At 42.9% G+C, this 22,500-nt stretch overlaps 1 protein-coding gene across 2 annotated transcripts in view; it reads right to left on the bottom strand.

Annotated features, from left to right (window-relative positions):
* Positions 1-3,313: 3,313 nt before the first annotated feature.
* Positions 3,314-22,500, bottom strand: part of LOC143040656 (uncharacterized) — a 49,606-nt gene continuing 30,419 nt past the window's right edge. Inside the window, exons 1-3 of one of the 2 annotated variants that reach the window (XM_076211882.1) lie at positions 10,329-10,350; positions 7,453-8,430; positions 3,314-6,088 (exon numbers count right to left, since the gene is read on the bottom strand). In XM_076211882.1, the coding sequence (XP_076067997.1) occupies positions 5,301-6,088; positions 7,453-8,134 (1,470 nt within the window). In that variant the 5' untranslated portion in view covers positions 8,135-8,430; positions 10,329-10,350 and the 3' untranslated portion in view covers positions 3,314-5,300. Of the gene's footprint in view, positions 6,089-7,452; positions 8,431-10,328; positions 10,351-22,500 lie in introns of those variants that run through there. The other variant, XM_076211881.1, reaches the window with a different exon arrangement.

Here is a 22,500-nt window from a genome sequence, read left to right as displayed (position 1 = left end):
AGAAGGCGTTAGTGAAGACAATTTGAATTTTAATGCATTTATTCATAATGGTAGGTGGTTGTGGTATGATGGTGGTGGTAGCTAACCCTTGGTGGTTTTGGGAGACCCAGCAGGCAGGTCCTGGCACGGTGCCCAACGGAGAGCCCAGGACCACAAGAAGAAGACTTCTTGGCCAACGTCGATTGTATCCATCTTAACATTTTAACACCTTTCCCGTCAATTATCCATTTGTTGCTCCAGATTTTTCTTATTCTATTTTATGATTTGAAATATTTACTCGTTGGTCGATACCACAAAAAATGATAAATGTTTAGACACGCAATCTTACTTGAATGTTTGATCTAGGTCGGAATGCATTCAAGTACGTTTCAAAATAAACTTGTTTATTTATTTATCAAACGTGATTCTGTGATGGAAATACTGATCAAAATTATTGTTATTTTTTCACGTCGGAATGAGGTTTATCTAAATAAGACAAACGTTCCTAAAGGATATACTTTATCAAGCGCGTTTGTGTGTTGCAAGAACGGGTGGATTATTTTCCCACGTCGAAATGGGGTTTTGCTAAATAAAACAAAAGTTCCCAAGGGGTAGATTTATGCATGGCAGATGTTAAGTCGATGTGGAAAAGGGCAAATAAGCAAAAGGGTGCCGTGGACGAACGCCAAGGGGGCTGCTAGCCCCCCCTTCCCCCCTCCTTCTCTCGCAAAGTGCCAAAACACCTTGGCAGTGCCAACTGGTTACCGCCTCAGACGCACACGTACATGTGCGCTCTCACGCGCGTGCGTTCACACATACACATACACACATGCACACATGATTTTGAGTCTAGGTATGTTTGAAAATTAGAGAATAGGAGACGGGACCCAACGAGTGTTGCCCCTTTCCTGTATACTACAATTAGGTAAATAAACACACATGCGCGCACGCACACACACACGCACACACACACACACACACATACGCGCACGTACACGCACACACACATGCGCGCACGCACACAGACACACACACACACACACACACAAACTGGACGAAAAAATAGTATGTGCAAAAACCATTAGCGAATTTAAGAGCAAACTAGATACTGGAGTATACAAAGGTGGGACATCACGAGCGTAGCTCCCCTTCCCGTAAAATACAACTAGGTAAACACACACACACACACACACACACACACACACACACACACACACACACACACACACACACACACACACACACACACACACACACACACACACATACCTATAACACTAAGAAATATAGAAGAAAAAATGAAAACGTGGATGAACGTTCCGTTAAATAGTAGAAATCAAATTGCCGTAGAAATATCAGTTCGTTCTTTAGAATATATATAAAAAAGATTTGAAACAAGGAATAACTGTCTACGCAAAAAAAAAAAAAAAAAAAAAAAAAATAGCGAGGGCTTTGAGATAATATATATATATATATATATATATATATATATATATATGTATATATATATATATGTGTGTGTGTGTGTGTGTGTGTGTGTGTGTGTGTGTGTGTGTGTGTGTATAAATGCTTTTTTCAGGGAGGGAATACTTACACTACTAAACAAGTAATCCATTTGACCAAACTCAACAAATGTACAATCGTTACAAAACATTTTCATTTCTTCTTCTACAGACACTTAAGTACACAGATCGCGGGGAAGTACGTATACGCATGTACACATTAGTGCACGTGTGTGCGTGTGTGTGCGTGTAAGCATGTTCTGAAGGTGTACACCACGTATTTCTGTAACATCTCAATACAAACATCTTTAGCTTTCTCGTTTATTTCTCTCTCTCTCTCTCTCTTCCTCTATCTACCTACCTATTCATCCATCAACCTACCTATTTATCTATCTACGTATCTATATTTCTGTCTATCCACCTACATTTCCACCTATCTATCTAGTTACCACGGCGTTCTCTGTGATGATGCAGTGGATAATCGATAATCACTTAGAAAAAGAAGAAAAAAAAAACCCTACTTTTGTCCTCTGGGATTAATCTTACTTCCGGATCACCGATTCTCTTGTTGAGGCTTAGCCTCACTTTCCCTCACTCACGAGCCTCTGTGCACAGCCTCGTTTTATCGCCCCCCCCCCCGCCCTCCTTTTGAGAAAACGAAACGATGCCTTTCCGTTTTCTCTCAAAATATTTGAGCAACGGACTCGTTCCCACAATGCTCTGGTTTGAAATAAATGGCTACAGTCCTCAAATAGGTTCTTATTTATTCATTTGTTCGTTCGTTTTTATTATTGTATTTGTTTGTTTGTTTATTATTGTTTATTTGTTTTGTTTGTTTATATAGTCTGAACTCCGTTGAGAATCAATCATCTTTCGCTTACTTGCTCTCACATTTTTTTTCTATTAAATTTCTCCCTCATTATAAATAAATCTGGACTTGATACAAGATTGATTTGTTTTTACATTCATCCCATATTTCTTCTACGAGTTTTTGTAAAAAAGAAAAGGCAATAAAAATAAAATAAAAATAAAAATAATAATTTGTTTCCATTGGTCAAGCTTGATAATTTTTCTTGATATTTCTTCTTCTGCCCAAGTGATCGTTCTTAGCCAGTCTTCCTTTTTATTTATTTATTAATTTATTTGGCTTTTTTTTCATTTTACAAGAACAGTCAGGGCGAAAACTAGGGCTTGACTGTCACCACCCTTATGAGGATGAAAGACATTTGTACAATACAGGACAAAAGTCTTGTCCCTCTTTTCTCTTAGGATTGTGCACGTCAAAGGTAACATGATTGGCATGCCAGTTGGCAAGCCTGAGTCCAATTAGGTTCCATAGGTTGTTGTTGTTTTGCTTCGATGAACGGCCAAGTAACTGGTGCGGGACATGTCGACGACTCAGGCTGGCCAACTGTCAGCGTGCCAAAAGTCAATGCTCACGGCATAAATGTGAAGAACAAAAAGGAGTTAACTGTATACATGCACATCAAATTAAAACTAGGATATCATTACCTCTATTGAACAAAAGGTCTGTGAGATTTGATTTGATTTATATGTTCTAAACCCATTTACTCGAATGATCTTATTTATACCGAGAATAAAATCAAGTTTATCAGAAATGTTACTAATTAATTATGTATATATCAACTATATTATCAACAGTGACTGAGGGAGGTCTCTCCTAGCTCAATAAAATCCCCCGGTGGCAGTCTGAAGAGAACAAAGGCATCGTGGTAGTTTTTCGATCACTATCGGTTGTTTTGGCTCAACTCTGATACGAAAAAATTCCACCGAAGAATTCCACACAGCAGGTTGTAAAAGAAACACAGGTGTAATTTTTTATATTTAATGGTTGGCAGAAAGAAAAAATCACTCTTTAAAATCCAAACACTGTGGTTTAGAAAATCATAGGGAGGAGTCAAGAGTCATGAAAAGGGATGGTAATAAATTATAAAGAAAAATAAATAAATAGTAGCCTCGTTGTTGTTGTTCCTTAACACACTACATGCGTATAGATACAAAATAAAACTGAAGGACAGCACAATTAGGTATGACGCTTTATTTAGGTCGTCGAATATGAACCAGTAATACTGCAGATGATTTAATTTACAGGACACTAAGATGCTTACAAGCATTTTCGATGCGACTCGAATGCTTGCGTGCAGCCGAAATGTAAACAAATCCTGGATTCTGTGGCTGACTGCATCTCGTAGTAAGAACGTAGGGTGGAAATGAGAAATGGGAAATTTCTGGGGTTCTCGAATTAGGCAAAGCTGGTGATAACTATCATTAGACCTGGGGACTTAATTGCCAGTTCGTCTGGACTCTGGCAGTAAGACATTAAGTTGAACTGAATGGGTCATCCAATTAACAAAGGTGAACTGTAGGATGTACGATTAGTAAGAATTAAGTTGTTCTTCTCCACTTCACACTTGGAAAGTCTTGCATCGTAACACACAGAAATATTACACTCGCGGTATTTGTCTATTTTCGGATAGTAATCAGTTATACTTTTTTCCAATTTTGCTTTTTCTAGACTTCCAATTACACTATTATAGTGTAATTGGATATAGTGACTATATCTCGATAAAGTCTTCTCGGAAACAACAGAAGTGTAACTAAATTCTTTTAACTGATAACGTTGATAAACCATTTGTATATTTTCAGACAATAATCAGTTTTACACTCTTTTCCTTGACATATTTTTTTTTTTCAAGAAGCTTGCCCGTCAATATGACGGTCGGATTCTTTTTTAATATTAATTACTGAATTCCTAAAATAATGAAATTGGTATGTAATTCGCCGGGGAGATATCCTTTACGGAAATGGTGAGAGCTAGGAAGAACATGTCGACGACCCTTGAAAACATGATGTCGAGGGTTTGATTAACTGTCGTACATGTCCAACAACAGGCGACAAAATTGGCGTTTTCTCCAACGACTCGTGTATCAACTTTATTATTTTCGAAATTCAATCATCTTTTCTAACTATTTTCAATCAATGAATTACTCAATTAACTGATTTATTAATTTTATAGAACGTTCTTGGAAGCGAAAAAGAAAGAAAAAAGATAGGTGAATCTGACGACCATCCCAAAGTAAACAATTACCCCTTACTATTTTGAACATTTTCCTTTCACAACATTTTCACAAACTGACATCGGAAGCTCAGTGTATCTGTCCAGTGTGACTCCGGGAAAGGCATCACGGTTGATCGGCACTTTGATATACAGGACTATTTACTGCCGCAGCTTCACGGGGTGGGGGGAGGGGGGTGTAGGAGGGGGCGTGGTGTCACTGCTTCGGCACAGGTAATTACATAAGGCACTCGGTCATTGGAGGGACCTTTCCAATTTAACCAACACAACAAGTTAACAACCGAGACATCACTGGCACTGGCACGTACCATGTCGAAATATCAAAATATGTTTACAATTCAAAATGCTTAAAGAGGGATATTGTTGTTTCTCTTCTTCTCTCGTAGGCATAAAAATAGGTTTTGTGTGTAAAGCTGCTCGATAAGGCTATCTGTTATCAGCTGGCACCTGGGCAGAGCATAAACATCAACACTGATGTGAATACGCGAGTCAAACTTAAGTCATCTCGAGAGATGTCATGCACTCGTACGAACTGCCAAGCAAACCCACACGACCCACACTTGTGCATGAATTTGTGCTTCAAGCTAAAGACTCGGGGTCGTTCTCAAGAGGTAGTTAGGTTCAACCGGGTCCGTCGCGCGCGCGGCGTCGACTCCAGTTCGGGGAAGAAGACGAAGACGAAGACGGCCCACACATCCTCCATCAGGGGCGAGGACCTTCGCTCAGTTGATGAAGGCGTCCAGCGACTGCCAGCAGCCGGAAGGGTCGGAATAGTCCGGGAAGGGCGGGAGGACGACGGTTCCGGGGTCGGCATGGAAGCCGGGCAGGGGCCCCGTGGTGTCCTCCGGCATCTCCAGAGACCTAAGGTTCTGGTTAAAATCGGGCAGCAGGTGGTAGTCGTCGTCCACGGAGGACATGAGATTCTTGAGGTTCTGGTTGTGGTCCTCGGTGGCCACGTTGTTGAGTTCGGCCGTGAGGTTCTTGAGGGCGTTGCGCTGGACCTTGTCGGCCAGCTTCTCCATCAGCACCTTCCTCTCCGGGGAGAGGACGGCCATCTCCTTGACCTCCGCCTTCTCCTCTTGCAACCCAACCCCGCGCTCGCTCGGGGACCCGTTGGAACTTAAACTAGGACTAGACGACGATTTCTTGTTGTGATTCACACTAGTGTCATTGTTATTTATGGTCGTGGTGTTGTTATTGCTGAGGCCCGTGGTGGTCTTCTCCGCGATGGAGGAGGAGGAGGAGGAGTGGAGTCGCGCCTCGGCGGCCAAGCGCCGCTTCTCCTTCCGTCTCTCGTTCTCCCGCCGCGCGCGGTCGGGGTCCTGCAACCGCGCCTCGGCTCTCCGCCGCCGCCGCCTCGCGTTCGAGAAGAAGTTCTTGACCGTGATGTCGGCGAGGGTCAAGGTCAACGCGATGTGGTTGATCATCCCCCGGGAAGGCTTGTCTGTGATCTCGAAGATAGCGTCCAGGGTCTTCCTCTGCAAGGGCGAGATTTTGTTCTTGTTGACACCTGCGGGGAGACACAATGTTTGAGAATTCCATCCTTGAGCCCTTGGCGGGGAAGGGAAGGGGGTGGGGCTAATCAAATGTACTAATGAAGCAAATTGTCACTCAAACTAGCTGTATATTCAAGATGGTTTACAGATCTGGAAAGAGGTTGATCAAACAAGTCCTTACAGGTATAGGTAAAAGAAGAATTTTTTGGTAACAGAAGCGAAGAGGGCCTCATTACAACTATTAGGAACTATATTTCTGCTTCAGATGGGGAACAACCTATCTGGATTAAAGTCGGGATCTCTGACTTCAAAAGTTAAACTATTAACAGGAGCCAAAATGCATCTTTGGTTCGTCCAAACACTAGACTTCAAAATGTGGAATATGTATTTTCCTATTGGTCTTGGCAAGATTCTGCGACGAACCACTTATTCTCATACAGGTGAACAGAAACAATACAGAAAACCTCTTGTAAAAAAAGTCTCTGTGGGTCTTTACAAGCAAGAGGTGAATTTCAAAAGATGTGTTGGTGACCATAGAGATGGAAATATATTTCTACAGTGTACTTAACCCGGAAAAGAGTCGAGGGGTTGAGCACAAAGTAGCACCAACTTCGTTAAACGCGTAGTTAATGAAATTCCCGACAGGCGATCCCAGTGATTTTTTTTTAGTTAGACAAAAGACTGAGCAATTGTCTCACATCTATTTTACTCCGTTTTCTGCATCCGGATTCCTTACGGACCTAAAGGTCTCTTTTCAATATGACTTCCCACATTATAAACCCCTTGAGGCCTGAGCAAGAAAAAGAACTAAATCATTATAATCATTATTATTATTTATTTCTATTTATTTTCCCCTGACCCTATCGTCCATTTAAAAACACTTATGAAAAGTCATGAGTGTATTTTGATATTCATATTCCACAAGAGGCAATCCATGGAACGAGACGAAAATATAAAATTAGTTGGATTTGCATACTTATGTAGTTTCTGCATGGAAACAGTTATTTAGTTCCTGAAGGGAGGAAAGTAATATAGAAAACATTCAGAGACGGGACAGGCCGGAATGTGGACGTTTGTGTCGTCCGTTTTATTGAAAGTCCGAATTTTTTAAATTCCGGATTTTTGAAAGTCCGGAGTTGAAGACTTTCAGATTTACTTTCAACGCGACGCGTGACCGACAGCGAAGGCAAATCATGGTCGTTTTCTCTCCACAAGACTTTCTCCTCCTCCTCCTCCTCCTCCTTCACCTCAGGTGATCCCAATCCCCCAGGTGTGACCTTTAAGTCTCATTTGGCGCGCGCGCACACACACACACACACACACACACACACACACACACACACACTGACCAGTCGAGAGTCCGTCACTCACAACTCACCCTCGGTACTAAATCTAACGTCACAGGGCGTGTGCGCCTCCGTGTGGTCCTCGACCTCCTCCTCCTCCTCCACCGACTGAAATGTGTCTCCTCCCTCCTCCAGCATGTACTGCATCGTCATGGCTCCCATCATGACGTCCTCCACCATCTCTCCACCCATGCTGCTGCTGTTGCTGTCCCCACCGAGGTTGCTGGACTCTTCGCTCGCCACCGACAGCCCGCGACCTAACCGGGTCACGTTTTCGGTCTGATCCAGGTTCCCCATCATGACATCGCCGCCTCCCGGCCTCAGTCGCTGTTGGTGGTGATGGTGAGGCCCGTTCTGGGGACCACCGTTGAGGCCAACGTCCGAGACGAAGTAATTCCCGGTCTGCCTCGACGCGGCGTTGGGGGTGGAAACGAAGTAGCTGTTCAAATCCTCTTCTCCACCGACCATGCCCACCTCGCCGCCGCCACCACCACCTCCTCCTCCTCTTCCTCCTCCTCCCCCTCCTCCTTCACCATTCGCTGTCACCGGACGGGTGTTCTCTGCCATGACGACATCGAAGTAGTTGTCTCCAAGAGAATCTTCGATGTACTGAAACTCGCTCTGATCCATCGGGTACTCGTGGAAGGGCGAGGCTGAGATGGTGGACATGCCGGCACTGCTCGCCCTGAACTCCATGTCGAGGTTGAGGACCATAATGCCCGAGGTCGGGGGTCGGGTGCCTAACGAGGCGAGCGGTGCCACCCGAAGAAGGTCACGACGAAGAAACCTTGGCACTCGGGAGATCGGAGATGTTTTGGCATCAAGACGGAGGAAGAACTTCGTAGATCGACGCCGTGACGTCAGGTCGGTCGATCTCTCAATGACGATTTCTTATGCCGCTGATCACTCGGGGGGGAACTTGTCGACGGTGGTCTTGTCCTCCTGCGCTTGCTTTCCTCTCCTTCATCTCTTGATCTGCTTCAGCACCTGAAGAGGAGTCATAGCCAAATCTGAAATGAAAATAAACAAGTATTACTATAAAGAGTAAATAAATACATATATAGAAAAATGAATGAATGAATAAATACACAAGATGAATAAAGATGAATAATAAATAGTTAAATAAATAAATGAATAAACGAAAAATATTATAAGAACTGAATATTCTGATATAAGGTCGAATAGACAAATAATGAGTACAATTTGAGCAAGAAGTCACGTGACCATTGCGTCAGTAGGCTAACCGCAAAACCCTTCTAAGCTCCTTCTGAACCCGGTTTAGCATAACCGCTTAGTTATCGAGTCAGTGGGCTAACCACTTGACCACTGTAGTTGACCACTGCAGTCCATGGACATGTTTCCATGTGACTGTTTAATTTGCAGTTTTTATGTGTGTGTGTGTGTGTGTGTGTGTGTGTGTGTGTGTGTGCGCGCGCGCATGTGTGTTTGTGTGTGTGTACATGTGTGTGCGTGTGTGTTTGTGTATGTGCGTGTGTGTGTACACGTGTGTGTGTGTGTGTGCGTGTGTGTGTGTGTGTGTGTGTGTGTGTGTGTGTGTGTGTGCGCGCGCGATTTTGTATGAAGTATGAGAAGTGTTACCTTCCTACGCATCACTGGCAGGTCATCAAGTCTTCCGAAACCTAAAGAGGAGGATGAAGAAGTGAAGGAGGAAGAGGAGGAGGAGGAGGAGGAGGGTGGGACTAATGTCCCCCGGACCGTATATGTCGAGAAACTAAACAAACATGAGGACACTTTCTACCCTCTACCGCCTCCTCTTCCTACACCCCCCCCACTCCTCTCTCTCCCCCCCACCTACAACCAATAGACCCTTCCCTTCCGTGGGGTCCTCTTCGTTTCTTTCTGTCTGCCGTCGGGCGATTTTATTAATTCTGTGGAAACCTTTGGTAGTGACGGGGTTACAGAAGTCCACGCACGCACGCACGCACACCAAATACACGCACATACACGTATACACACGTGCACATTCACGCTGAGCTCTTACCTGGGAGGGTAATTGATGTCGATCATGAGTCCAACACGTGATCCAATACCTTGGTGACAGACACAGATAAACACACACACACAGATGTATAAATTCATGGAATAGCCTAGCCCCTAGATGATGTTATAGCACACGCTACAGCCATGTATGAATTCAAAATGAGGTTATAGGAAATTATGATGAGGCTATAATGAAGTTAAGATGAGGTTACAATGATTGGGGGAAGAAGTGATGGAGGTTAACTTTTGAAACCGCAAAATGGAACTATACAGGAATACATATATCTGTCATGATAATTGCAGAATAAATACGAGACAGGAAGCCACGTGTGTACCTCCCTTCCTGTCTTCTGCAATCAGGAAAACACACACGCACACACACACACACACACACACAGATAATTGTTCTCATATCATACCCATGCACCAGGTCATATATAATCTCTGAGCTCGTATCCGGGAGGGTAATAGCTGTCGATCACGAGTCCAGCACGTCATCCGAGGCGCGGCGAGGGACTGAGGGTTCTGTGTACGCGAATATTTTGGCACGCCCTCCGCTTCCGCCCACGTGGGCGACCTAGTGGAGTCCCCCCCACCCCCACCCCGGACTCCCAAATTCGTGTCTGGGAGTTTCATAACCGCTGTCTTCAGGTGACAACGAACGTTCGTGTTCTCCCTGTGCTGTGCCTTGCGTGCTATCTGAACATTAGGGACGAGTGCAGGACAAGGTAGTACTACTAGTGTGTGATGCATGGAATATGACACACTCACTATCACCACCACAAACTGTGTCAACACATGTCATATCGTTATCGACATTGATACGTGTCACGCGGGTGCGGCGACAGCTGATATGAGGTGTGACATGACCAGTGGCATGCATTTGTATCTTGTCGTTGCTCTTCACCTGCGCTTCTTTCCGTGAGAGTAACACCACAGGTGGATGCCAGAGATCAGCATTGATTTTTAAAGTCTGAGGGTCTCTGGTCCGTAGGGGCGTCCTTCAGGGTGATCCTGTGGCTTCGTGAGCCATGGGAGGCGTCGCCAACCCATCCTGAAACGCATTTGAACTTTATCTGATTTGTAATTTTGCTCTTATCGTAGGCTGTGCTGCATCTAATTTAGGTCATTCAATATTTCCCTTTTTATCTGTTAACTTATACATTTATTTATTTAATATGTTTATTTATTTATTCATTTGTTGATGTTCTGACGGTGTATCCATGTGTCTGCTCTTTGAGGTCTGTCAATGAAGGTACGTTACGTTGTTTTACATTAGTGCAGTAGTTCTGAGACAGGGAAGGGCTCCACAGGGAAAGAATTCGATTTCTGCACGAAATCCTTCGGGTCCTCGGAGGGATTTTGGATTCGAATGTGGAACGAAAGTGAGGGATGGATCTCGGCTCCAAATGCAGGCGTCCAGCGCCAACCAAGAGCACCACTCGCCGCAGTAATCTTCCTTATCACTGAAGGTACGTGGTGGTGGTGGTGTTGGTGGGGGTGTACACTGATAAGACTCATTCATAACCTGATTTGCCTCTGATAACGAAGCCCAATCGATTATATTCCCAATCAGCTGATGCGCGCGCAGTCTTCAAGTAGTGCAGACGACACACCTCATTTCCCGCCTACCGATGCCGCCTTGGGGCAAAATGTAAACAAACAAAAACAGCCCTTGCCTAAGACACAAACTATGAATTTGAGGTAAATTATTTGCAGAATATGCAAAAGAATGGAACTTGAAATATTAGAATGTGTTGTATGTAGCATATAGCATATTTGTATTTTCTGTTATGCTTTTGCAAATTTCTAATGTGTATTTGTTAGCCAATTATTTTGTGGAGCTGTGTTGCTGTTATCTTGAATAACTACTAGTTGTAGTATACTATTTTTCTAGAATGGCTGTTTCCCTCCATCTCACTTAATCATTTTTATCTAACAAATGCCACATATAATCGATGTATAATTTATAATAAAATGATCATATATTACTCTTAATTTATCGTAACGATTCTCAGTATTTTAACGTAGGAAAAAAAATGACAATCCTATAAATTTTATTTTTATTCTACTATTATTATTTTTAATTGTTTATTGACCTACCATGTCGGAAAAATCTTATCAGTGTTGGCCAAGGAAAAGCCAAGAAACACGATAATCTTTCCTCGACATCCAAGGCTGCTCAGCCTGTAAACAACACTGACAACAAACAAAACACATTCAAGAACACCTGTTCCCACACACACCTGAGGTTGCACGCGATGTACACCGGGAACAGAACCAACACCTGCTGTCACCACACCTGAACAGGAAAGGTGGAGGGGGGGAGAGGGGGAGGGGGGAAGTAACGCTTTAGACCCTCCATCCATTTAATCTCCCCATTTGGAAATTTGCCCCCATCTAGAAAAAATAATTTCCCCATTAACTCTGATTTGACTTCTCCCCCCCTTTTTTTAATAATGGGGGTATTAATGATTTAGTGACAAAGCAAATGTCCGACATGTTTTTCAACACGCAATGGAGTTGAGATTAAATATAGACAAATACGCAAATAAACATAAACATAAAAAATTACGATAAAACTAACGTATGGGGAATTGAATAAACGAAAAGGGTTAAATAAATAAGGGAATAAAAAACACAAACACTTCGTTATGTCAACAACTAGATGAACACACACACGATACGCTTTCTACAACTTTCGTTTTTTGGGGGGAAGGGGGAGAAGGGGGGGAACCTCGGTATTTCGTTTTTTTTTTTTTTTTTTTTTTAAGAAAGACCGTGAGCTGTGCACGCACGCACACACACAGTGTTTCTAGAATGTTCTCTCAGATGAATAGAATTGCCAGTTTTTACTCTTCAGTTCTAGTTTGTTTTGTAAACGTAGATGTGTAACATATAAATTTTTGCAGGTACTCGACGTAATATGATACAGCTATATGAATATACATTTTCATGAACATTTAATATATTTCTGTGTACATCAATTCCATGACAGTCAAAGTGAATTTTCCAGCAACTCATTTGTATTGATTTAATCAAGGAAATATATGTATTTGTATAATTCTGTTTATCACCTTAATATTTATTTGAGAGCCTTTGCGCATACAAGATATGTAAATTATCATTCTTCAGTATATATTTACAAAAATCAGTGTAGATGGCAAGGGTCTCCATGTTTGGAGAACCGCTTGAATTGCAGTGTCGTCGCTTGCGTCTTTTCAAGAAATGGTCTCCATTTTGGCGGGAGAACCACGTGGAGAGCGCCCTCTATAACTCAAGGTAAATTTATATTTGCACCCGGCCTTGTGTCCAATACTGTACAACGATGAAAACAAGTCTTTGGCACGTACGGAGTTGCATCCCCTGGTGGTATCTGGTAACATTGTCGTAGAAGAAAATTGTGGCTTTGTGATTCGTCAAGAATGATCAGACTATGACGTCATGTCGATCTTAAAGGAATTGAACATTTTTATACCAATAAATTCACTTTTTTAAACATAAATTATTCTAAACAATTTTGATACGAATAGATGTATTTTTTCTTTCTTAAGTGAATAGAAATACTTTATATGCGAAAACAATCTAACCAAATGTCGAAGATATTATTTCTCCAAATGTTTAAGATGAGAATGTACATTTGCGCGTGCACACAAGTATCCACACCCACTTCAACACACACACACAGGCGCACACACATACACGCACGCACGCACACATATACACCAGGTAAGATGATCGTGTTCGTTGCTACGACCATACCTCCTCCTCTTCCTCCTCCTCCACCTCCCCTAGGTACCCCATAGCCCCTCCACATTCCTCACCCCTCCAATTTTTTTTCTTTAGTTCTTTTACTGTGATGACATTACAAATATTCGATATTTCCTACATCCGACAGACAGGGTTGGTTAGGTCCCTCTTCAGGTGAATCAAATCGCCTGGCGGGAAGACAATATACATATACACACATACACACACACACACACACACACAATGCAATCCCCATCGTCTCCTGCGCTTCGCCATAATAAAATAGGTAAGGTGCGTCTCGCCTCGGGGCTCAAAGGAGCGCATCTCACACGAATTATAATCTTATTCGTTAAAATTCCTTTCTCTCGGTTGCCAGTTCGGCCATTTTTCTTTCTTTTCTTTTTGTCCTTTTTTTTCTCTTCCCTCGCCGTTCTTTGCTCACATGCTCCTATTGAGCATGAATCAGGGGTATGCTCACACAGCCACCATGCTCTTGCTGCATTATATGCTCCTTTTCAGCATATGCTCATAATACCTCATGGTATGATAACTATAAGCTCACATTGCCCTATGCTCCTTTGCGTATTTGAAAAATATATGTTCACAATTCCTTCATTCTCCCATTGAGTATAATGCCAGTGTATGCTCACTGTCTATGGTTCTGTTGAGTATATAGCGCGTGTATGCTCATACTGATAAGCAAGCGCAAAACACATACACACACAATATACATATATATATATATATATATATATATATATATATGTATATATATATATATTATATATATATACACACACACACACACCCGGCTTTCCCCCATGCTACTCACTCCCCCACACCTCACCCCCCCGCCAGTTTCTACCCCCAGACAGCCCCCCTCCCCCCATTTTCTATGTCGAGCGTTCTGACCGACTTTTAGACCAAAAGGTCACACGTACAGTGTGCATTTTGTCAAGAGACCCATTTTCATGTTTAGAGGTAACTTCCAACCTTGATCTATAACAATCCTGTGCGTCATTTTATGATTTGTAATTATCTTATTTTTTGTAATTATAGTCATGTTTCGGTTATATTCCTGAGGGTGTCGTACCAAAGACGAACCGTTGAAAAATAAATGGAAGAATATGGAGACCTTATTTACGCTCACCCGATCCAAACCAAAACCATTAATAAAAAGTAAATAACTAAATGATGATAATAGTAATAAAAAAACAAAACAATAATAAACTGAATGACTACAAAAAAGTTGTAGTTTCCAATACCACTTGTATCAATGAAAGCCTGCTCCCTTCTTTTACAAACATACATACATACATATATATATATATATATATATATATATATATATATATATATATATATATGTGTGTGTGTGTGTGTGTGTGTGTGTGTGTGTGTGTGTGTGTGTGTGTGTGCAAAGTAGACCACTTGGAAAAAGAAACTAACGAAGCAGAGCGCTTTCGTTTATTACATCTTCAGTGCAGCATATGCTCATAATACCTCATGCTCCTGTTGGGTATATAACTATAAGCTCCTTTTTGCACTGAATATGTAATATACGAAAGCGCTCTGCTTCCTTAGTTTCTTTTTCCAAGTGGTCTACTTTGCATAAGTGAACACACGTACTCGTGTTCTTATTAGCACACACACACACACACACACACACACACACACACACACACACACACACACACACATATATATATATATAATATATATATATATATAATGCATACACGTGTTGTGGTTATGCAAACACACGAAGGTTTGTTGTGCAAGAGGGTCATATGACTGGGGAGGTGCTCTTAACCCACCTTCTCACTCTAGGCCTGACATTATCTGACCTGACCTAGGTCAATCTGACGGATTTCTTATGATAATAACTGGGTTAGTATATCGTTGCATCTCAATTGTCCATATCTCAAAATTACTTTACCTGTGTATGATTCCATCAGATTCATTTCAAACAAACGCGTCTGCACATTGAACTTTAACATCAACATTATAATTCAATATATTTCTTCCTTGCATTCAAATAATCGGAGATGGAGTAGGAGTCTGCCTGGGAGCTTGACCGTGAGTGTGGCCTGTCGGGGCTGTTGCCAACACCGACTGTTGCTTTATGGTAGGCTCTATGCAGTTCGGGGGGGAGGGGGAGGAGGAAGAGGAGGTGAGGGGAGCAGGTGAGGAGTGGAGGGGAGGAGAAGTGGGGTAGGAGAAAATGAGGGGGATGAAGAGGAGAAGAGGAAGAGGAGGAAATGGGGAGAAGATGGAAAGGAAGAATGCGGAAAGGAAGTGAGAGAGAGGGGGAGGACAAGGGAGAGAGACAGAACGATGAAGGTGAAGGAAAGAGAAGGAGAATGGACGAGGTGGAGGAAGAGGAAGAGGAGGAAGAGAAGATGAGAGGGTACAGGAGAAGATGAAAGGGAAAAGGAAGAGGAGAAGGGGGAGGAAGATGAGAGGGGAGAGGATGAAGGACGAGAAAAGTGGAGGTGGAGGAGAATGGAGGAGGAGGAGGTGGAGAATGGAGGAGGAGGAGGAGGACCGTAGCGATGCGACCAACCAATCAGATCACACGATCGTGATAAGCCCCCCCCCCACACTGTATGTATTGACCTGCTCAACCTGGCGACACACACTTACACACACACTGAAACGACAAGGATTTCATTCAATGTTTAGTTTTATAATTATTATTGCTTTATCATTACTATGGGTCTTATTTTGGCGGAAATAAATATTAATATTAAAGATACATAAATGATGATAACAATGATAATAATTATCATAGTAATATTAATCGTATATGGCAACATCCATCTATGGGCATTTTCTATTGTAGTCGTTTTTGTTTATACAGTTTTAAAGTTGTCCACTCTTTCAAAGAGAGATGAAAATGATAACTAGATATTGAACCAGAGTCGATGAAAATAATCTACTCATTTCGCTTCCCGCGCAAATCTTAAAAGAATTATCTCAAACTTCATTTCTTTCAGGGCAAATGCAGGAAAGATTCTGTACTACAAGGGAGTGTCAACCCTCTCATAGACTATACAACAATAAAAATATAATCAAATAAATCAAATAAAGGAAAGACAACTAATTTTGAATATGATTTAATAAATAAATATATAAATGTACAAATACACACATACACACACACATAATTATACAAAGCGAATGTCGACTTTTGGGCATGGTTACTGTGGCTGCCATCTTGATTTTGGGGCCAGCGTTCCCGCTCAACCTTGGTATGCCCGAATGCTGATGCATATTCAGATTGTTTTTTGTACAATTCTAGACCAAATACAACGGTTCCGACCGCAGTCAAATGCCTTTAGCTGCACATTCTTCTTAACTATATTGTTTAGCTTATGTAATTGTAAACAAAACAAAGAAAATGTAAAAACAAACAATTGAACAAAAAACTACCAACCAAATACGTATACAAATAAACAAAAATAAGTAAATAAAACTTAATTAATAAATATATACTCGTGTATAAATGATATACGAAAATGAAAATACAAACAAATGACAAAATTAATGGCCCATCTCTCCCCCTACACGACACAACTTGTCCATTACCGAACGTGGCCGACCAAACCGACTCTCAACATGGCCCCCCCCCCCACCCAAGCTTTCAGTGACCTATCGCGCTCTGATACCTCTTTCTTGACCACACATTAGCATAAATCAGAGGCTAAAGTGTACGCGCGCTTACACACCGATGACTGCAGGAACAGCTTTCTTTATCAACGGTTCTCTTCTTCACCTTCGAATCCTGACTTTGAATCCGTTCTCCGAATAACCCGAAACCACTGCAATCAACTAAGATTATTCATTATGAAACGTGGAATGCAAGAACCACAACATAAAAAGGAAGACGTCACCAGAAGGGATCAGAGGTCGGGGATGGGGCTCGAGAAAGAATTCTATTTTTTTTCCTGGGCAGTACATACGTCCCCGCTATTTCTACAACCACTGTGACTATAGATGGCTCAACTCTTCCTACGATATTTTTTGCCCTTTCCATAATTCCTGCAACTTGTTGACATTCCTACGTGTTGCTATTCTACTTTTCTTGAAACCACAGGTATTTATTCTCTAAATAACAGTGCATTTGCATATTCCTACAATTTTTTCTTGTCCATCCGTTATTTCTACAACAGCCGAAGGGCCTCAAATAACTGCGGATTCCACACACTTACCATCCACCGCCACCGCCTCTGACAACAGCCCTGGAAGGCCTCCCCAAATACCAAGGGTCCTTTCCAGCCCGCCGTAACTGACCGCCCTACCTTCACCGTCCCGCCCAGTTCAAAGTTAACCTCTCCCGACACTCCCACATTATCCTTCCCCCAATCCCACTATACTCCCACCTTTATCCCCCTTCACTCCCACCTTGTCCCTCCCTCAATCCCCTAAACTTCTTCCTTGCCTCCTCACTAGCCTCTCCTAGCCTCCCCCTGTTAACTCACCACTCCCTCACACCCTATCCTCTCCATCCGCTACACCTGTTCCCGCCTTTACACAAGCGTTTATTCACCCGCCTGACATTCTAATCTTGACTTAGCAGCGGTGGAGGAATGCTCTACCTATGAATCCTACAATGATCAAAGTAAAAACATAAACACAGTTAAGATATTTACTACATTCAAAGTTAAACTTGATGTTGAAATAGAGCTCGGCGCGAAATTAGTTTTCAGTGAAACTATTTTTCTACTCGAATGTCAAGTACGCGATCGAATGTTCGGACAGAAGAGTGACCCTCCATGTTGTTCTGTAGAGGCGGTTCCATTAAGAATTTTGCCACGTCATAAGAATGCACTCAATTCGTGCAACGACTCAGCAAATATTACAGCAGTTTCTTCTTACGCGTGAGAAGGTGAGAGCGACATGGCAAAAATTTCGCTCCTTTTTTGTATGAAATGCTGCGTCGGCGACCTAAAAATCAAACTCGGGGAAAGCGGAGCAGTGTCTAGTTTCGACGACGCTTGGAATACCAAGAAATGTTCCAAAGGAAAAAAAAAAAAAAAAAAAAAAAAAAAAAAGTAAACAAAATAAAATGAATAAATAATAGTAATCATTATTATTTTCTGACGACCCCCTTGGTTTTTCATGCTTCGAGTCCCTGAAATATTTTGACATTGATGCCAAAATGGATTTTGAAACCATGTCAAAGAAAGGTTAGGTTATATTTAGGCAGTGGTTAGGAAGTCCGTAGATCAGATTCGAAGTTGGAAAAGGACCCGATGTGAATGAATTATACTGCTGCGCTCTCCACAAATGCTGGGCCCAGGGTGATGAAGTCTGACCGACGTATACGCGAACTCAAGCAGTTGTTAAAAGTTCAGTAGGACGCAGCACAGTTTTCTTGTATGAATTACGCGCACTACCCCCAAAACAGTATCTGAACTTTTCCCACAGATTATATTTTTCAGTAACCCCGTATATATATATATATATATATATATGTATATATATATATATATATATATATATATATATGTATACATATATATATGTATATATATATATATATATATATATGTATACATATGTATATATATATATGTATATATATATATATGTATACATATATATACGTATGTATATATATATATATATGTATACATATATATATATATATATATATATATATATATATATATATATATACAGTATATACGTTTATGCTGTAACAAAACATTTATTCATTATTATTATTAAACAATGGTTTACCCAAGATAAAAACAGAAAATACGTTGGTCGTGAAATAAGACGCAAAACAAGTTTATATAAATGTTGGAGTGAATGTAACAATTCTTCCAGTTATATTTATTCTACATTAACGCTATTTTGCATGCACCTTCAAAATCCAAAGTTCAACGACACCTTGGACATATATTCACTTGCAAATAAGCGATATACTTACTATTTGTTGCATTATTTCATTTCGACTCGAATGCTGATACTTGAAATGTAAACAAAGCAGCTATGAAGCGTCATCGCTTAGCAGATGGTAGTAGGACGAAGGAAGGTAGCATCACGTGGTCTGCGTAGTATCACGTAACACGGGACCCGAAAGTTGTGGAAACAAGTGATAGAAAACGCCGATTCATGAAACAAGCCACCGTTACGTCATTTACGTGCAATGACCACGCGATAGGCTGGGCCAATTTGCGTATATAACGTTCTAAAGCTCTTAACTGTTCCCTACATGATTATTGGCTAAATAATATAAAAATGATAATGATAACAACGATAAAAATAATAACAATAATAAAGACCTTGATAATATGCTTAAGGAGAGCCATTTATAATTGCCAATAGCATGGCGTCGTCAACTCTGAGCACTTGTCACAAATAAAACGCCCCCCCCCCCCAGTAAGGGCTCTGTGCGACGGCCAGCCCCGGGACCGACATCCACCACGTGGTACGTGACACGACCACGTGGTTTTCTCCACGTGGTGTTTGTATGTGACAAAAAAAAAAAAATAGTGGATGAAGGAGGAGGAGGGTTGGGTGGAGATGTTATCGAACAAGCAATGAATACATGGGTAGAATATATATAAGGAAATTTTGAGGAAAATAAGGAAGAGGAGAAAGCAGAGGACGGGGAGGAGGAGGAGGAGGCTACAACTGTTCGGTGTGCGCGTGGCGGAAAGAGAAGCCGAGGTGGGAAGACGGAAGAGGAGGAGGAGGAGGAGAAGGGAAGAGGAAGAGAAGGAAGGATAGGGGAAGAGGTGGAGGAAGATGTGAAGAAAGAAATAATAAAAAAAAGGAGAATTCGGGAGAGAAAAGGAAGAAGAAGCGTAGGGAAGATAAAGAGGAGTGGCTGGGCGAAGAGGTGGAAGAGAATGAGGAGGGAGAGGAGGAGGAGGAGGGGGGTGAGCCCCGTGAAAGAGGGGGTGGGGGTGATTCTTCGGAAGAAGGGCAAGGGAAGAAAACTGCGAGGGGAGAGGGAATGGGGAAGAGGAGGAGGAGGGAAGGAAGTAGAAGGCGTTCAGGGAGGAGGAGGAGGAGGGTGGGAAGAGCGACGGTGCGTTCAAGGAATTGGTCTCACTTGAATGGAGCACTGCCGACAGCCAGAACAAAGATATCAAGTGAGCCGCAGAGGCTCCCTCGTCGATAGCGGCCGAACGAAATCATCAGTCGGCGGCAAGCAGGCAGGCAGGCACGGCCTTCCTGAGGGGTTGACGCCAGACGATTTCAGTCAGCAGGGGGGAGGGGGCGCCAGCTCTTCTTTCTCTCTCTCTCTCTCTCTCTCTCTATCCGTGTGTATGTGTGTGTGTGTGAGAGAGAGAGAGAATGCGTGAGTGAAGGTATTTGTGTGAGTGTGTAATCGAGCGTATCCATGCGTGTGTGAGCATGTATTTGTGTGAGCATGTGTAACCGTGCGCGTTCATGCGTGTGTGCGTCCATGCGTGCGTACATGCGTGTGTTCGTTCGTGCGTGTGTTCGTTCGTGCGTGTGTGTATTCGTTCGTGCGTGTGTGTATTCGTTTGTGAGTGCGTGCGTGCGTCCGTCATGGAGTATGTATAGACTGTTTTGGACAATCCGGGGCGCCCAGAGGCCGAAGACAAAATGACTTGAGAGCGGACAATGGAATCAGTGAAACGAAAAAAAAAAAAAAATCACAAGAATGACGAAAGAAAGAAACGAAGAAAAAGAAGAAGGAAGGAAGGAAAGAAGGAAGAAGGGGATGGGGGGAAGGCGTGTTTGTGGGGTAAGGGTGAGGGATGGAAGGGTTTCTCCCCTAAATTTGGGGGGAAGAGGACGAAAAGGGACATGGGGTGGGAGGAGGAGATGGTCGACAGTGGGAGGGAGGAGGAGGAGGGAAGAGGAGGGCTAGGCGGATTGTGCGTTTGTACTGTATGCTTACCTTCTGCCACAGTATCATCTCTGGAAAATCTCCTTCCAGAGGCTTCTTCCAGACCCTTCTAGCCCAGACGGACCCAAGGGAATTCTCCCGATCGTCTCCACGGACCCCATGGGCAAGGTGACACCCTTGAGTGATTTGATGAAGGCTGGCGACAGCAGGGGGGGAGGGGGGCGTCACCGAATTGAAGGAGTTAAACAGACAGACAGACACTTAGGGACCGCGTGCAGCGCGTCAAATGCGGTTTCCTCCTCGTCTTATGCTCTTCTGTTCTTAAGAGGTGTTCAAGGAGGGAAGAAGAGGAAGAGGAACAGGTGAGAGAAAAGCGAGGGGGGGAGGAGAGAATGAGAATGAGGAGGAGGAGGAAGGGAGAGAAAGAGGAGGAGGAGGAGGAGGAGGAAAGGGGTAAGAAGAGAGTATAAGGGGCGTGAGGTCTCACGTGGTGGAGCCACCAAGAAACAAAGAAGTAGGAGACCGACCGGGGCGGGTTCCCAAACGGAGGAGGAGGAGGGGGAAGGAGGAGGCGGAAGAGGAAGAGGAGGAGGAGGCGGAAGAAGAGGCGTCTTGGAAGAGTATCCCTCTCCACCAACCCTCATCTCCCCAATATCCACCCACCTACCCTCCCCATAGGTCTTTGGCCCCCCTTGCCCTCCCTTCCCCCCTCCCTCCCCTCACATCCGGCGCTGCTCCCAGCCAGCCTCTCCCGGGAAGGCACCCTCCACCCGGAGGCGCTGAACTGACTTGACCTGACCTGAACTCCATAGGGCTACCTAGGTAACAGAACTTAAAAAAAAAAAAAAAAACAATCGGGGGGGGGTTAGGGGAATTTCCTTTTGGGTTACATACAGTCACGAGCAAAAGCTTTGGCTCAAGCTACAGATCTCAAAGTATTTTTTTTATAAGTGATATATTCTCCTACGTAGTATTTTAGCTTGCTGTTGGGTATTTTTCTTGAATGGGTCAGAAAAGAATCAAAGACTTTTAATCTTATATCATGAAAAGCTCTAAAGTGGGTCAAAACTTTTGCTCGTGAATGTACATCACACTGTCAAGAGGAAGGGGGTAAAACATAAAATAAAATATACACATATATCTTAGAATCGCTGGTATACACGCACGCACACACACACACACACACACACACACACACACACACACACACACACACACACACACACAAGCACCTTCCCATTTGTCCACTCTCCTCCTGCCAAGTCCATTGTTGTCATCCTCGTATCATTTCACTGCGACCTTCTGCAGATGCAGAGACCATTGTTAACCCCCCTCCCCACCCCCCCAAGAGCTGGTCGTTGGGGGGGGGGAGTATGGGTGCTCTCTCTCTCTCCTTCACCCCCCCCCTCTCTCTCTCTCTCTCTCTCTCACACACACACACACATGCATACGAACACACATACGCATACATTCACACATGCATATGCAT

The sequence above is a fragment of the Oratosquilla oratoria genome, chromosome 29, assembly GCF_046742065.1.
Source record: "Oratosquilla oratoria isolate Oo_2021 chromosome 29, ASM4674206v1, whole genome shotgun sequence".
NCBI classification, from domain to species: Eukaryota; Metazoa; Arthropoda; class Malacostraca; order Stomatopoda; family Squillidae; genus Oratosquilla; species Oratosquilla oratoria.
The sequence above is the reverse complement of the archived record's forward strand: the minus strand, read 5'-3'. Positions and strand labels throughout refer to the sequence as shown.